This window comes from Saccostrea cucullata, unplaced genomic scaffold (assembly GCF_032062105.1).
Source record: "Saccostrea cucullata isolate Sc308-1 unplaced genomic scaffold, CSIRO_AGI_Scuc_v1 ctg4756, whole genome shotgun sequence".
NCBI lineage: Eukaryota > Metazoa > Mollusca > Bivalvia > Ostreida > Ostreidae > Saccostrea > Saccostrea cuccullata.
Genome location: NW_026931222.1, coordinates 2,838 through 20,986, shown reverse-complemented (window position 1 = coordinate 20,986; position 18,149 = coordinate 2,838). Strand labels below are relative to the sequence as shown.

The following is an 18,149-nucleotide window of genomic DNA, read 5'->3' as shown; positions in this document are numbered from 1 at the left end:
TCATCACAAGGAAATTATTTAGGGTTTATTTGTGTATGTAAGAAGAAAAAATAGTCATTTTGATGCAGTGACTTTCCTGTAGTGCAGAAATCAGTTTTTCTCCATCAAATTTATTTGTTCCACATTTTTAAATTAGCTGGTTGAACATGAGTTACTGTTTTGTTTTTCTAGATGATTGATCAAATATTTCTTACAGTCTTTGTTTTACACAGAAAGCGATCTGTTTTATTAATACATTGTGGTGTATACTAGATGAAGTATAGGTTTGAATTCACTGCTGAGGTGTGTACCGCTATGTGAAAGTCTTGCTCAAAAGGAAGTTAAGGATCAGGTGAATTGTGTATTACATGTACTTATCTGGACAAGTCATTCTTATTGTGTGCTTACCATGATGGTGGATATATGTTTCCAAGACAATTAAGCAGTTTTCGTAATTTAGTGAGGCAAAATTTATAGCATTATCTGGTATACCTGGAGGTACAATGTACTTATATGGTACTGAGGATTTAAGCCGCTGGGGATATCTTGCCTCTATGATTTAATTTAACGGATGCTTATTAATCAGTTTGCTATAGCAAGGTTTTTGTGATTGAAACCTTAATTGGCAGGGAATTCTACCTTATCATTACATATTTTGCTTTCTGTATTGCTATTTCAACATACAGATTTTTTTCTTTTCGGAAAACAAGGAAACAGTGAGTGGACAAAGGTTAATTACTACTGGTACATGGGAGCTATAATCACTGCTCAAGATCTGATTTCAGCAGCAGAGGAGTTAATTCCTCAATAACTAGGAAGGAATTGTATAAGTGTTGGAACAAATTTTTTCGTTTCCTTGTGCTTGATTGTATAAATGAATGAAGGTTTCTTGAGTGTATGAAGGTTCTAAATTATTATGGCCTATTGAAGGAGAAGTAGAATTTCTAGAGGTCTCTTGAATGTTTTGAATAATGAAGAAAGGTAGTACAAAGGAAGACGCTCTTCCTATACAGAGAAGGTGAGAACCAAGAAATACATTCTACAATACAAAATTTTAATTTTTCATTTCCTTCCTTGCAAAGATGCAAAATTGAATTTTCTAGTTTAACTTTATTGATTATTTAAGTGTTACATGAGGTCCAAGGTTGTTAAAATTTGAGTTTTGTAAAATTGAATACTTTAAAAATATATGTATTTGACTGTTTGTTATAATTAAACTATTTTTGATAGATTCAATTTAATATAAAATAGGTCATGGAATGCATACATGTATAGTACATGTACTCTATTTATGTCAATATATTTTAAAGAAGACATTGTCTTGATTGACTGTAACATATGACATACTTGCTCTGCATTTATGCCTGTTAAATCATAGATCCACTGTATAGGTAAATGTTTGTACCTAAATGTTAGTGTGCAAACATGCAATCTGTAAATATGAATAATTTTTTTTTGAAAAATTATTATACTTACAAATTATCGACCAGTGTAATTAAATGAAACTTGTCATGAGAATTTGTTTAGTTAAGATAAAACATATTTTGAAAAAAAAAATCTATTTTGAAGTTGATCTACCAGTGTTAATTTTCTGTGTGTTGACATTGTAGATGGTTTCATCCCCACATTTCGGGTGTGAAGGCTGAAGAATTATTAAAGGAGCGGGGTTATGATGGTAGCTTTCTGGCCAGACACAGTACCAGTAGTCCTAGTGACTTCACGCTCTCTGTAAGGTAAGAATCGGAAAGGGAATATAACTATGGTGTGGTCATTAATGTACAATAGAACTTGTATAATCTGGACACCACTGGTTCCAAAGAAATTGACAACATTCCAGATTAGACAAGTTTCACTGTATATTTTATCGTACTAGTCCTTGTTACTTCCTGTTATTACTATACTAGGTATAAGACTAAAAAAAAGTAAATTAGCTTGTAATTTTCACTGAATTTTCATCATGTAAACAGAGCTGTACATAATTATTTATACCGGTAGATAAAGACTCCAAGTTGTAATTTGAATGGCAGTTTGTCTTCCCAGGAGCTTGCCAAAAGCATTGTTGGTTAAGAGTTGGGTCATTCATAGTTTTTTTCCTTTCCAAGTTTAGCATCCAAGGTTAGAGCAAAAATTTCTAGTAATTACGTCAGAATCAACCCCTTAACATAGGGAAAAAAACTTGGAATGGCCTGGAATATGAGAAGAGACCATGTTTACTTTAGGATGTCAAATGTGTTAGTATTTGTAACATATGTCCAACATGGTGAATGTCTTGTCTAAAGTGTTGGTAAGTGAAACATCCCATGACAAGCATTGAACGGTCACTGGTAGGTTGTATCCTGTAGTGTGAAGAGCCCCATTAGATTTGTTTCCTTTTGGCGGTGTTGTTAGTTCAATGTTTAGGGGCCTGTATCAGTCACAAACTAGACCCCTAACAGAAGTACTTAGGAAGAAATAAGAATATTAGAGTCTTCAGTGGATGTATAATGTGTCCTAAAATTAGGCACTGCAATTTCCTTGTTGATAGACATTTATTGTTAAATTATATGCACCCCTAATAAGAACTGTTAACTTAGGATGAAAAAAAGAGTTTATCAGATTGTCTCTGTAACTGGAAACAATTTTTTTTGGCAGGCAAAATCCTAATTTAGTCAATATCCTATAAGCCCAGGAGCAAATTTATAGGTACAAACCAGTAGAGCTGCAGTCTCACCAGAGATTTCTTCTGTCTCTGTAAATATCTGAAGTGTTTTATTTGACGCATAAATGCATAATTTATCTAGTGACATTTCTGGGAAATCATCAAATTTTAAATCGTAGATACAATATGACCTAATAATGTTTATCAGGGTACATGTAAAGCCAGATACCAACATTTATCCTTTTCTGCTTCATAGAAAAATCATACTGTCTAAACTTGATAATGTCAACATGGTGATTTTTTAGTGTGCAGGATATCAAGGATAAACTTAATAGCAAGGTTTATATCAAGGTTTATATAAGTAATACAGTCCACCTTGTATTTGATATATAGGTGTTTGAGATAACTGTGTTTGCCTTCAGCAATAAAAAGACAGGCCATTACACTGGAGGGGAGAATGTTCTGCAAAGAGGAGACTTGAGTTTTCTTACTTCCTTGTGCAAAAACTCGTGTAGGCTAAAAAAAATTGTTTGGAAATATTCCAAGTAATGTCAGAAAATCAGTACTTAGAGGGTCATCTCACCAAGATTTGAACAACATTTTGACCAGTTAAATTTACAATTTCACTTGAGAATAACTATGTGAAATTGATTACCATTCTTCCTCTTTAACTCTAGTGCAATAAGCATATTCTTTATGTGAAACTTATATGTATGAAAAAATATTATTTTAGTCCCTGGTTTTGAGATTATTTTCTCATCACACTTATAAACATATATTGGTCATTTTAAAACTCTTCCAGACATGAAACACTTTTAATCCAAGAAGATTTGAATTCACCCACTTGCTTTGAGTGCAATAGTGGTGAAAAGGGGGGGAGGGGTTCCCAGTATACAGTACATTATGTGAATCCCACAGCCCTTTAATATAACAAATGCACCTGTAAGATCCATGTGGTGAATATCTGTTAATGATGAAAGAAATTTTTCAGTGTCTATTAACAAAAGATTTCTGTTATCCTTCATTAAACATTTATATGTATTCAAAAAAAAATTGTGAAGAATTTAATCTTTTGAAGACCCCCTGCCCTGTTATCATTAAAACATGTTAAAGAAAATGATAGACAGACATTCACCAGCATAATGCTCATACCAGACTTATAAAGAGGTCACAGTCTTGTCTGAAAGGTCAACAGTCTGAATGTTTTTGTTTTTGACCATTTACAAGAGAAGGGACAAAGTGCAGTGCTAGACTATAAGAATAAGGTTATATTTTAGATTAGCTGATAGACAGAACAAATGGTTGAACATATGAGTGTTTTGGTTAGTTTGGTTAGCTGGAATAGTTAATATTTTCTGTGACATAGCTGTTTAATGGAATTGAAATAAGATCTTGATCTCCATATTTTATCATTTTATGGCATTTTATTTGTAAGGAGAAGGCTGATATACACACAGGGTTATAGGAATGTTCTAAAAATATTAAATTACATAATCACCAAAAAAGAAAATTATTGTGCTGGCAGAATTATAAATGGCAATTCAAGCATTCAAATTTAGAACTTTAAATGCAAATATATTAAAGGAATCAAAAATCAATAACAATTTCACCACTATATACATGCAAAATACATGATTTCTTATATTTTATTCAGGAGGAAGTCGGAGGTGACCCACATTAAGATCCAGAACAATGGGGAGTTCTACGACCTGTATGGGGGTGAGAAGTTTGCCACTCTGGCAGAGTTGGTGCAGTATTATATGGAGAATCAGGGACAGTTAAAAGAGAGAAATGGGGAGGTCATAGAGCTCAAATATCCCCCTAGAACTCAGAGGACCCCACCACTGAAAGGTCAGCAAGAAATAGCGAGTCCATTCAGGGAATGTTAATGTTACTGGATTTTGTACATTCATAAAAATGATGTTGATCTAAAAATGGAGTCAGTTTCATGCCATTTTAAAATACATATATTGTGCTTGTTGACAACTTGGGTTTAAGGTCAGTATGTTTGAGATTGTAAATGATATGTTTCTTGCAATTCGTCCATTGTTTGAAAATAAATATTCAGATTTCATTCATTTTAGATGGTTCCATGGTCATATATCTGGGAAAGAAGCAGAGAAGGTGCTGATGGAGAAAGGAAAGAACGGTAGCTACTTAGTGAGGGAGAGCCAGAGTAAACCGGGGGATTTTGTCTTGTCTGTGCGGACAGACGATAAAGTGACTCATGTCATGATCTGCTTCCACGATAAAGTGAGCATCAGTTCTGTAAAAATGCTGTCAAAATCCTTATTTACAAAGTAGTAACTTTCCTTTTATGGAATAAATTCAATACTAGAGAGACAAATAATATGGTTGGGAATGGAAAAATTACAGTATACATGTAGTTTTTCAGTTTTACACAGTTACATATATCCCAGTAAATATTACCAGTAATTGATTGTCATTGAATAGGTGTGTTATTGCAATTTTTATTTTGATTTTTTTTTTAAATCATGTTTTGTTTTTGTGTAAAAGGATGAAACTTATGATGTCGGGGGTGGAGAGAAATTCAAAAGCCTGACAGATCTTGTGGAGCATTACAAAAAGAACCCCATGGTGGAAAAACTGGGAACTGTGGTTCATTTAAAAATGGTAATTATGAAAGAAATGGACAAGCAATTTGGCCAATTATGCTTTAAATAAACATATTTAAAAGCTGAATGAGAATAATAAATATTGGTTAAGTGTCTAAACAGGACAAAGGTTTGTAAAATTCAGGAATTTGATACTTTGCATGATTATAAATTAATTGGCTTAAAATTTATTTAGTACCAATTGTGCACAATGCACATTCTAATTTAAAAGATAATTCCATTCCTTGAACGAGAATAGTTTTAAGATAGTTTGATGACTTTTATTTGAGGACCTATATGTTTTAAACATTCATCAGGAAACACATTAAGTGTCAGATTTAGTTGTTCAGGTTTTACAGAACATAGAGGTCTATTTCAGTCCATATTTTGTAGAAATTGATTTTATGATATTAAGAGAAAATTGATAGCTAGGCTTAAAATCTCAAATATTGTTTAAAATGGGGAAACCGTTCATCATTTTATATTCTGAAAGTCTTGGCTTGTCTCTATGAAACTTCTGAGTTTTATGATAAAAATGTTAGTATGGTATAAAAAGCATATTTAAGTTTTAAATACTTAGGACCTGTTTTCCCCGTGGATTTTGTAAATTCAAGTGTGAAAAAGAAATACTTGTTGATAGTGAATCATTTTGTGATGGTTTTCCTGCTTACAAGTGCTTATGTAATAAACCCTGAGTATTCCTATCTAGATATAGTAAGTCAAGACAGTTTCATATCAGTGTAATTATACTGGCTGTGTGGTATAACTTTTCCATGTGCTAGTCAGTCATTTCCTTTTCAGAAGTCAATGATCAATTTTGTTTTCTCTGATTATCTAAAGTGATTCATTTAGACATTAGAAAATGTGGCTATAACCAGTAGGACCAATAGAAAATCCTATTGTATTAATCAACATCCTTGATAGCTTGTCTCTCTTTATATACTGGTAATACATGTACCTAACTTTCTACATACGTTGTAGTATACAGAGGATATATGAAGTGTGAATATACGTATAGTATACAGTAGTGTTGTACCGATAATCAGAAAACATCGATTGTCAACGAAAAAATGCTACCGATTCCGATGATCGATTATTGTTTTTCATAATCGATCATCGGAAACATACTAATTAATATAATATATTATGTGTTAATTATCATTTATCAACAAATTATACAAGAACATCTTTTTTCTTGGTTTCTAATTTATTTATTAGTTGGAATCTCCAGGTTATTTTAATGCTAACAGTACCTGGTCTATGATTCATATGGACAGGCATCACACCATTCACCATACTTGTGTGTTACAAAGCAAACTAGCACAAAGCAGAGGTGATTAAGAACCAAAAGGTGCATTATATAGAAAGTGGAAAAGAAGATAAAAAACATCCAAAACAATATATTTCATATTTATATATCTGCGACAAAGAATAATATGAATTCATTGTTATAGTCTGCTTTTATATACAAAACTATGACATCCGATTATAATCGGTAAAATCGCATCGGAAGCAGTAACCGATTCCAACTGATGATCGATTATGAAAATTAACCGATGTCCCATCACTACTATACAGATATAGTGCACAACTTGCTTTAATTTTCTGCCGGAAGATTCCTTAAGACCCACACGATCCTTTGGATGATGGTCAAACCTCAGTTCTCCAAAACAATTAAAGGACACCCCATTTTCAAAGAATACATTCATGAGTAGATAGATATAAATTCTGATAAAAAATTTTTTATTACATGTCTTGACAAAAATCTGAAAGTGAATTTTCAATCAAATTTATCAATAACACATCTTTACACGAACTAGTACCACTAGTCATTGATCAGAGTATGTACAAGAAAATTTATATCAATAAGAATTCAATTTTTCAAACATTAAAAAAAATAAAGTAAATAAGTGTAAAATTAAATGTTAAATAGAGTATGATTTGGTTTTTCTTGAAGGAAAAAAAATATTGCCCACTCTGGGGACCAAACATGACTGTCTGGAGTGTGAATGATAGATGGCCTACAAACTGGGCCATTGCATCCACTAAGTAAAACACATCTTCAACAGAATCATTTTCTTCTCCTCTTATTATTAATTCATTACTTTTAATGTACGACAAATAGCAGACTAATGACAATAGTAGTGTGTTTTGGTCATTATAGCAAAGGAATAGATACCTAGTGTACCTGTCTTGTATTCTCAGACAATATATCCTACATGTATATGACCAGTATATCAGAATCAGGCATAAATCTTTTTGTATGAATGATATTAGCTGTCATTTTGTCAGTTGTAGTAAAACTTATTTTCCTTTGGCTTTTTAGCTCAGGGAAGCACATCAGAATTTATAGAATATCAGAATATCTTTTATAAAACTCTGAATCTATTTTCTTTTTTCTCACCTCAGCCTTTCAATGCCACAAGAATATCTGCATCAGGATTAGAAAACCAGTCTCGGCAGCTAGAGAAGGAAAAGGACAGTACAAACAATAAAAGAAAAGGGCAGGTTCTGGGTATGAGTTCGAGGTAGGGAAAGCAGAATTATACGGATAAAATGACATTTCTAAATTATAAGAAATAGCCATGCATTGTTGATGTCATACAGCTTTAAAGGTAGCAGACTTTATTAATATCAGCCTTTTTACATGATTTTACACTCGAGCTCTGAGTCATGCATCCTTGTTCTTTTTATGAGGTTTGCTTATTAAATTGATACAAATCTTGAAAAATTGAGTATTTTCACAATTTATATATAATATTTGCATGCAATTTTGGGAAATACTATTGATGCAGGAAGATTTTTTTCTAAAAGCAATTGAAGATAGTATTGAGATGCAAATGAATTAATGATAATTAGTCATTGATATTTATCCATTCATTAGCCTTATTATGTTTCCTTGGCAAACTTTAAAATGTAAGCATGATTTGATTTTTCAGCAATTACAACAGATGGAAGTGCGCCATTTATACAGCAGGAAGGAGGGACAGAGGATAGAAAACAAACCCAGAAACAGATACAAAAACATCTTGCCATGTAAGGCTGGCTTTGTCATGTTGAAGGGGATCAAAATCTTACAGACAGACTTAAAATTTTAAATGAATTTTGCATTTGGCTAAAAATATATTGCCAAGAAAATAAAAAACATATCCTTTTAGCACTTTTTGACATTTGGGGTAGGGGGGGGTTAAGGTTATTGGGAAAATTTTTGTTGAGTAACTGTATTTTGCTTGTACTTGTGTATAATAGAAACTTTTGAAACCCAGTTTAATATCAAAGCATGAAAATTTTACCACTGATGCAGCAGTCTAATAGTAGAATGAATTCACTCAGTAAAATTCTTCTCTTTTTCAGTTGATCACACAAGGGTTGTCTTAAAGGATGGAGACCCAAATGTCATAGGATCTGATTACATTAATGCCAACTTCATCACAGTAAGATAAGCTTAGTAGATCCAATTCTGAAAACATGTACCAATACAAGTTTCATAACCTACTATGCTCATTACTTCTCTCCCAAATTTTAGTGTGAATCACTGTTTATTTCCATCCAGAAATTACCAGATCAAAACAAAACAGTATAAATTGTTTTATTCTTTAACTCATTTTAGCCTTACTGTGATGAAGTTGGCATTAATGTAATCAGATCCTATGACATTTGGGTCTCCATCCTTTAAGACAACCCTTGTGTGATCAACTGAAAAAGAGAAGAATTTTTATTGAGTCAATTCATTCTACTATTAGACTGCTGCATCAGTGGTAAAATTTTCATGCTTTGATATTAAACTGGGTTTCAAAAGTTTCTATTATACACAAGTACAAGCAAAATACAGTTACTCAACAAAAATTTTCCCAGAACCTTAACCCCCCCCTACCCCAAATGTCAAAAAGTGCTAAAAGGATATGTTTTTTATTTTCTTGGCAATATATTTTTAGCCAAATGCAAAATTCATCAAAATTTTAAGTCTGTCTGTAAGATTTTGATCCCCTTCAACATGACAAAGCCAGCCTTACATGGCAAGATGTTTTTGTATCTGTTTCTGGGTTTGTTTTCTATCCTCTGTCCCTCCTTCCTGCTGTATAAATGGCGCACTTCCATCTGTTGTAATTGCTGAAAAATCAAATCATGCTTACATTTTAAAGTTTGCCAAGGAAACATAATAAGGCTAATGAATGGATAAATATCAATGACTAATTATCATTAATTCATTTGCATCTCAATACTATCTTCAATTGCTTTTAGAAAAAAATCTTCCTGCATCAATAGTATTTCCCAAAATTGCATGCAAATATTATATATAAATTGTGAAAATACTCAATTTTTCAAGATTTGTATCAATTTAATAAGCAAACCTCATAAAAAGAACAAGGATGCATGACTCAGAGCTCGAGTGTAAAATCATGTAAAAAGGCTGATATTAATAAAGTCTGCTACCTTTAAAGCTGTATGACATCAACAATGCATGGCTATTTCTTATAATTTAGAAATGTCCATTTATCCGTATAATTCTGCTTTCCCTACCTCGAACTCATCCCAGAAGCCTCCTTTACTTTTATTGTTTGTACTGTCCTTTTCCTTCTCTAGCTGCCGGACTCGGTTTTCTAATCCTGATGCAGATATTCTTGTGGCATTGAAAGGCTGAGGTAGAAAAAAGAAAATAGATTCAGAGTTTTATAAAAGATATTCTGATATTCTTCTAAACTCTGATGTATTCCCTAGCTAAAAAGCCAAAAGGAAAATAAGTTTTACTACAACTGACAAAATGACAGCTAATATCATTCATACAAAAAGATTTATGCCTGATTCTGATATACTGGTCATATACATGTAGGATATATTGTCTGAGAATACAAGACAGGTACACTAGGTATCTATTCCTTTGCTATAATGACCAAAACACACTACTATTGTCATTAGTCTGCTATTTGTCGTACATTAAAAGTAATGAATTAATAATAAGAGGAGAAGAAAATGATTCTGTTGAAGATGTGTTTTACTTAGTGGATGCAATGGCCCAGTTTGTAGGCCATCTATCATTCACACTCCAGACAGTCATGTTTGGTCCCCAGAGTGGGCAATATTTTTTTTCCTTCAATAATGTATCATACTCTATTTAACATTTAATTTTACACTTATTTACTTTATTTTTTTTAATGTTTGACAAATTGAATTCTTCTTGATATAAATTTTCTTGTACATACTCTGATCAATGACTAGTGGTACTAGTTCGTGTAAAGATGTGTTATTGATAAATTTGATTGAAAATTCACTTTCAGATTTTTGTCAAGACATGTAATAAAAAATTTTTTATCAGAATTTATATCTATCTACTCATGAATGTATTCTTTGAAAATGGGGTGTCCTTTAATTGTTTTGGAGAACTGAGGTTTTCACCATCGCTATTGAAAGGATCGTGTGGGTCTTAAGGAATCTTCCGGCAGAAAATTAAAGCAAGTTGTGCACTATATCTGTATAGTAGTGATGGGACATCGGTTCATTTTCATAATCGATCATCGGTTGGAATCGGTTACTGCTTCCGATGCGATTTTACCGATTATAATCGGATTCCTTAGTTTTGTATTTAAAAGCAGACAATAACAAGGAATTCATATTATTTCTTAAACGTGAATATATAAATACATGTATGTAATATATTGTTTTCTTTGTTATTTAGCTTCTTTTACACGTTCTATATATGCACCTTTTGGTTCTTAATCACCTCTGCTTTGTGCTAGTTGGCTTTGCTTTGTAACACATAAGTATGGTGAATGGTGTGATGCCTGTCCATATGAATCATTGACCAGGCACTGTTAGCATAAAAATAAACCTGGAGATTCCAACTTTTGTATAAATCAGAAAGCAAGAAAAAAGATGTACTTCATAATTTGTTGATAAATGATAATTAACACATAATATATTAATTAGTGTGTTTCAGATGATCGATTATGAAAAACAATAATCGATCATCGGAATCGATAGCATTTTTTGATTTGTGTTCCTATTATCGGTACAACACTACTGTATAGTATACGTATATTCACACTTCATATATCCTCTGTATACTACAACGTATGTAGAAAGTTAGGTACATGTATTACCAGTATATAAAGAGAGACAAGCTATCAAGGATGTTGATTAATACAATAGGATTTTCTATTGGTCCTACTGGTTATAGCCACATTTTCTAATGTCTAAATGAATCACAGATAATCAGAGAAAACAAAATTGATCATTGACTTCTGAAAAGGAAATGACTGACTAGCACATGGAAAAGTTATACCACACAGCCAGTATAATTACACTGATATGAAACTGTCTTGACTTACTATATCTAGATAGGAATACTCAGGGTTTATTACATAAGCACTTGTAAGCAGGAAAACCATCACAAAATGATTCACTATCAACAAGTATTTCTTTTTCACACTTGAATTTACAAAATCCACGGGGAAAACAGGTCCTAAGTATTTAAAACTTAAATATGCTTTTTATACCATACTAACATTTTTATCATAAAACTCAGAAGTTTCATAGAGACAAGCCAAGACTTTCAGAATATAAAATGATGAACGGTTTCCCCATTTTAAACAATATTTGAGATTTTAAGCCTAGCTATCATTTTTCTCTTAATATCATAAAATCAATTTCTACAAAATATGGACTGAAATAGACCTCTATGTTCTGTAAAACCTGAACAACTAAATCTGACACTTAATGTGTTTCCTGATGAATGTTTAAAACATATAGGTCCTCAAATAAAAGTCATCAAACTATCTTAAAACTATTCTCGTTCAAGGAATGGAATTATCTTTTAAATTAGAATGTGCATTGTGCACAATTGGTACTCAATAAATTTTAAGCCAATTAATTTATAATCATGCAAAGTATCAAATTCCTGAATTTTACAAACCTTTGTCCTGTTTAGACACTTAACCAATATTTATTATTCTCATTCAGCTTTTAAATATGTTTATTTAAAGCATAATTGGCCAAATTGCTTGTCCATTTCTTTCATAATTACCATTTTTAAATGAACCACAGTTCCCAGTTTTTCCACCATGGGGTTCTTTTTGTAATGCTCCACAAGATCTGTCAGGCTTTTGAATTTCTTCACCCCCTCCATCATAAGTTTCATCCTTTTACACAAAAACAAAACATGATTTAAAAAAAAAATCAAAATAAAAATTGCAATAACACACCTATTCAATGACAATCAATTACTGGTAATATTTACTGGGATATACTTAACTGTGTAAAACTGAAAAACTACATGTATACTGTAATTTTTCCATTCCCAACCATATTATTTGTCTCTCTAGTATTGAATTTATTCCATAAAAGGAAAGTTACTACTTTGTAAATAAGGATTTTGACAGCATTTTTCAGCAGAACTGATGCTCACTTTATCGTGGAAGCAGATCATGACATGAGTCACTTTATTGTCTGTCCGCACAGACAAGACAAAATCCCCCGGTTTACTCTGGCTCTCCCTCACTAAGTAGCTACCGTTCTTTCCTTTCTCCATCAGCACCTTCTCTGCTTCTTTCCCAGATATACTACCATGGAACCATCTAAAATGAATGAAATTGGAATATTTATTTTCAAACAATGGACGAATTGCAAGAAACATATCATTTACAATCTCAAACATACTGACCTTAAACCCAAGTTGTCAACAAGCACAATATATGTATTTTAAAATGGCATGAAACTGACTCCATTTTTAGATCAACATCATTTTTATGAATGTACAAAATCCAGTAACATTAACATTCCCTGAATGGACTCGCTATTTCTTGCTGACCTTTCAGTGGTGGGGTCCTCTGAGTTTGAGGGATGTTTAGACTGTATGACCTCCCCATTTCTCTCTTTTAACTGTCCCTGATTCTCCATATAATACTGCACCAACTCTGCCAGGGTGGCGAACTTCTCACCCCCATACAGGTCGTAGAACTCCCCATTGTTCTGGATCTTAATGTGGGTAACATAGGATTTCCTCCTGAATAAAATATAAGAAATCATGTATTTTGCATGTATATAGCAGTGAAATTGTTATTGATTTTTGATTCCTTTAATATATTTGCATTTTGCCAAAGTTCTTTTGGTGATTATGTAATTTAATATTTTTAGAACATTCCTATAACCCTGTGTGTATATCAGCCTTCTCCTTACAAATAAAATGCCATAAAATGATAAAATATGGAGATCAAGATCTTATTTCAATTCCATTAAACAGCTATGTCACAGAAGATATTAACTATTCCAGCTAACCAAACTAACCAAAACACTCATATGTTCAACCATTTGTTCTGTCTATCAGCTAATCTAAAATATAACCTTATTCTTATAGTCTAGCACTGCACTTTGTCCCTTCTCTTGTAAATGGTCAAAAACAAAAACATTCAGATTGTTGACCTTTCAGACAAGACTGTGACCTCTTTATAAGTCTGGTATGAGCATTATGCTGGTGAATGTCTGTCTATCATTTTCTTTAACATGTTTTAATGATAACAGGGCAGGGGGTCTTCAAAAGATTAAATTCTTCACAATTTTTTTTTGAATACATATAAATGTTTAATGAAGGATAACAGAAATCTTTTGTTAATAGACACTGAAAAATTTCTTTCATCATTAACAGATATTCACCACATGGATCTTACAGGTGCATTTGTTATATTAAAGGGCTGTGGGATTCACATAATGTACTGTATCTGGGAACCCCCCCCCCCTTTTCACCACTATTGCACTCAAAGCAAGTGGGTGAATTCAAATCTTCTTGGATTAAAAGTGTTTCATGTCTGGAAGAGTTTTAAAATGACCAATATATGTTTATAAGTGTGATGAGAAAATAATCTCAAAACCAGGGACTAAAATAATATTTTTTCATACATATAAGTTTCATATAAAGAATATGCTTATTGCACTAGAGTTAAAGAGGAAGTATGGTAATCAATTTCACATAGTTATTCTCAAGTGAAATTGTAAATTTAACTGGTCAAAATGTTGTTCAAATCTTGGTGAGATGACCCTCTAAGTACTGATTTTCTGACATTACTTGGAATATTTCCAAACAATTTTTTTTAGCCTACACGAGTTTTTGCACAAGGAAGTAAGAAAACTCAAGTCTCCTCTTTTGCAGAAACATTCTCCCCTCCAGGGTGTAATGGCCTGTCTTTTTATTGCTGAAGGCAAACACAGTTATCTCAAACACCTATATATCAAATACAAGGTGGACTGTATTACTTATATAAACCTTGATATAAACCTTGCTATTAAGTTTATCCTTGATATCCTGCACACTAAAAAATCACCATGTTGACATTATCAAGTTTAGACAGTATGATTTTTCTATGAAGCAGAAAAAGGATAAATGTTGGTATCTGGCTTTACATGTACCCTGATAAACATTATTAGGTCATATTGTATCTACGATTTAAAATTTGATGATTTCCCAGAAATGTCACTAGATAAATTATGCATTTATGCGTCAAATAAAACACTTCAGATATTTACAGAGACAGAAGAAATCTCTGGTGAGACTGCAGCTCTACTGGTTTGTACCTATAAATTTGCTCCTGGGCTTATAGGATATTGACTAAATTAGGATTTTGCCTGCCAAAAAAAATTGTTTCCAGTTACAGAGACAATCTGATAAACTCTTTTTTTCATCCTAAGTTAACAGTTCTTATTAGGGGTGCATATAATTTAACAATAAATGTCTATCAACAAGGAAATTGCAGTGCCTAATTTTAGGACACATTATACATCCACTGAAGACTCTAATATTCTTATTTCTTCCTAAGTACTTCTGTTCAGGGGTCTAAGTTTGTGACTGATACAGGCCCCTAAACATTGAACTAACAACACCGCCAAAAGGAAACAAATCTAATGGAGCTCTTCACACTACAGGATACAACCTACCAGTGACCGTTCAATGCTTGTCATGGGATGTTTCACTTACCAACACTTTAGACAAGACATTCACCATGTTGGACATATGTTACAAATACTAACACATTTGACATCCTAAAGTAAACATGGTCTCTTCTCATATTCCAGGCCATTCCAAGTTTTTTTCCCTATGTTAAGGGGTTGATTCTGACGTAATTACTAGAAATTTTTGCTCTAACCTTGGATGCTAAACTTGGAAAGGAAAAACTATGAATGACCCAACTCTTAACCAACAATGCTTTTGGCAAGCTCCTGGGAAGACAAACTGCCATTCAAATTACAACTTGGAGTCTTTATCTACCGGTATAAATAATTATGTACAGCTCTGTTTACATGATGAAAATTCAGTGAAAATTACAAGCTAATTTACTTTTTTTTTAGTCTTATACCTAGTATAGTAATAACAGGAAGTAACAAGGACTAGTACGATAAAATATACAGTGAAACTTGTCTAATCTGGAATGTTGTCAATTTCTTTGGAACCAGTGGTGTCCAGATTATACAAGTTCTATTGTACATTAATGACCACACCATAGTTATATTCCCTTTTCCGATTCTTACCTTACAGAGAGCGTGAAGTCACTAGGACTACTGGTACTGTGTCTGGCCAGAAAGCTACCATCATAACCCCGCTCCTTTAATAATTCTTCAGCCTTCCCACCCGAACTGTGGGGATGAAACCATCTACAATGTCAACACACAGAAAATTAACACTGGTAGATCAACTTCAAAATAGATTTTTTCAAAATATGTTTTATCTTAACTAAACAAATTCTCATGACAAGTTTCATTTAATTACACTGGTCGATAATTTGTAAGTATAATAATTTTTCAAAAAAAAATTATTCATATTTACAGATTGCATGTTTGCACACTAACATTTAGGTACAAACATTTACCTATACAGTGGATCTATGATTTAACAGGCATAAATGCAGAGCAAGTATGTCATATGTTACAGTCAATCAAGACAATGTCTTCTTTAAAATATATTGACATAAATAGAGTACATGTACTATACATGTATGCATTCCATGACCTATTTTATATTAAATTGAATCTATCAAAAATAGTTTAATTATAACAAACAGTCAAATACATATATTTTTAAAGTATTCAATTTTACAAAACTCAAATTTTAACAACCTTGGACCGCATGTAACACTTAAATAATCACTAAAGTTAAACTAGAAAATTCAATTTTGCATCTTTGCAAGGAAGGAAATGAAAAATTAAAATTTTGTATTGTAGAATGTATTTCTTGGTTCTCACCTTCTCTGTATAGGAAGAGCGTCTTCCTTTGTACTACCTTTCTTCATTATTCAAAACATTCAAGAGACCTCTAGAAATTCTACTTCTCCTTCAATAGGCCATAATAATTTAGAACCTTCATACACTCAAGAAACCTTCATTCATTTATACAATCAAGCACAAGGAAACGAAAAAATTTGTTCCAACACTTATACAATTCCTTCCTAGTTATTGAGGAATTAACTCCTCTGCTGCTGAAATCAGATCTTGAGCAGTGATTATAGCTCCCATGTACCAGTAGTAATTAACCTTTGTCCACTCACTGTTTCCTTGTTTTCCGAAAAGAAAAAAATCTGTATGTTGAAATAGCAATACAGAAAGCAAAATATGTAATGATAAGGTAGAATTCCCTGCCAATTAAGGTTTCAATCACAAAAACCTTGCTATAGCAAACTGATTAATAAGCATCCGTTAAATTAAATCATAGAGGCAAGATATCCCCAGCGGCTTAAATCCTCAGTACCATATAAGTACATTGTACCTCCAGGTATACCAGATAATGCTATAAATTTTGCCTCACTAAATTACGAAACTGCTTAATTGTCTTGGAAACATATATCCACCATCATGGTAAGCACACAATAAGAATGACTTGTCCAGATAAGTACATGTAATACACAATTCACCTGATCCTTAACTTCCTTTTGAGCAAGACTTTCACATAGCGGTACACACTCAGCAGTGAATTCAAACCTATACTTCATCTAGTATACACCACAATGTATTAATAAAACAGATCGCTTTCTGTGTAAAACAAAGACTGTAAGAAATATTTGATCAATCATCTAGAAAAACAAAACAGTAACTCATGTCAACCAGCTAATTTAAAAATGTGGAACAAATAAATTTGATGGAGAAAAACTGATTTTCTGCACTACAGGAAAGTCACTGCATCAAAATGACTATTTTTTCTTCTTACATACACAAATAAACCCTAAATAATTTCCTTGTGATGAGCGATTTTTTTTTCTAAACACAGAATAAGTGAAGGGTACAGGACTATTAATCACGTAAAACTGTACAATCACTTGTTGCTCAACACAATACTTCTATAGTCTCCTCTTGAATAACGATGAGTTTACCACAGATATAGAAACTGTATAGGTCCAGAACAATTTAACACGGAAGTTAAAACTACAAACTACTTATCCGTTTGGAAGTCAACCCCAATCATTCTATAATCAATAAAACCGTGTCAGGCAATATACCTGTGTGCAGTTTTCTTATCTCTTTTTCTGAATGCAAATAAATTTGAAGCATAAAGAATGGAGGAGTTTTAAATCCCAGCTGTCTGACTTACTATATAAATGATTTGTTTTAATGCCTGGTCTATATATATGTAAAGACAAATGCAACTACAAGGAAAATGTAACATTACATGATTTTCAGTTTTAAAATTTTTTAAATTTTTGATAGATAGATAAAGTAATGAATTACAATAAAGTAATAAATAAAATTTCTTCCTAAAATAAAATCAATATTTCTTTGAATCAACACCCATAAAAGGTTAATTCAGCTTACATGTATTATAGCTGCTAGAGCATCACCTTAAGAAACTGGGGCTTTAATACAAGTACTGACGTTATATAACAAAAGAACAGCTAGCGAAAATTTTAAAAAGTCTACATTTATAAATGTAATTCAAAGATACATTA

General features: G+C 32.3%; 2 protein-coding genes across 2 annotated transcripts; one reads left to right on the top strand and one right to left on the bottom strand.

The window, feature by feature from the left end:
• Nucleotides 1–498: 498 nt before the first annotated feature.
• On the top strand, nt 499–8,675 carry LOC134231860 (tyrosine-protein phosphatase non-receptor type 11-like). Its single transcript, XM_062713828.1, is given in 9 exon segments — nt 499–997; nt 1,590–1,712; nt 4,272–4,440; nt 4,443–4,468; nt 4,702–4,870; nt 5,135–5,251; nt 7,642–7,740; nt 8,154–8,268; nt 8,587–8,675. Coding segments are annotated over 9 exon segments (954 nt in total). The 5' UTR covers nt 499–950.
• Nucleotides 8,676–8,818: 143 nt separating this feature from the next.
• LOC134231861 (tyrosine-protein phosphatase non-receptor type 11-like) lies at nt 8,819–15,220 on the bottom strand. The gene is made up of 8 exons (XM_062713829.1): nt 15,194–15,220; nt 14,322–14,443; nt 13,037–13,231; nt 12,690–12,803; nt 12,254–12,368; nt 9,754–9,870; nt 9,246–9,342; nt 8,819–8,928 (listed from the first exon to the last, which is right to left on the bottom strand). Exons 1-8 carry the CDS (start codon nt 15,218–15,220, stop codon nt 8,834–8,836), a joined length of 882 nt encoding a protein of 293 aa, XP_062569813.1. The 3' UTR covers nt 8,819–8,833.
• Between the last annotated feature and the right edge of the window lie 2,929 nt (nt 15,221–18,149).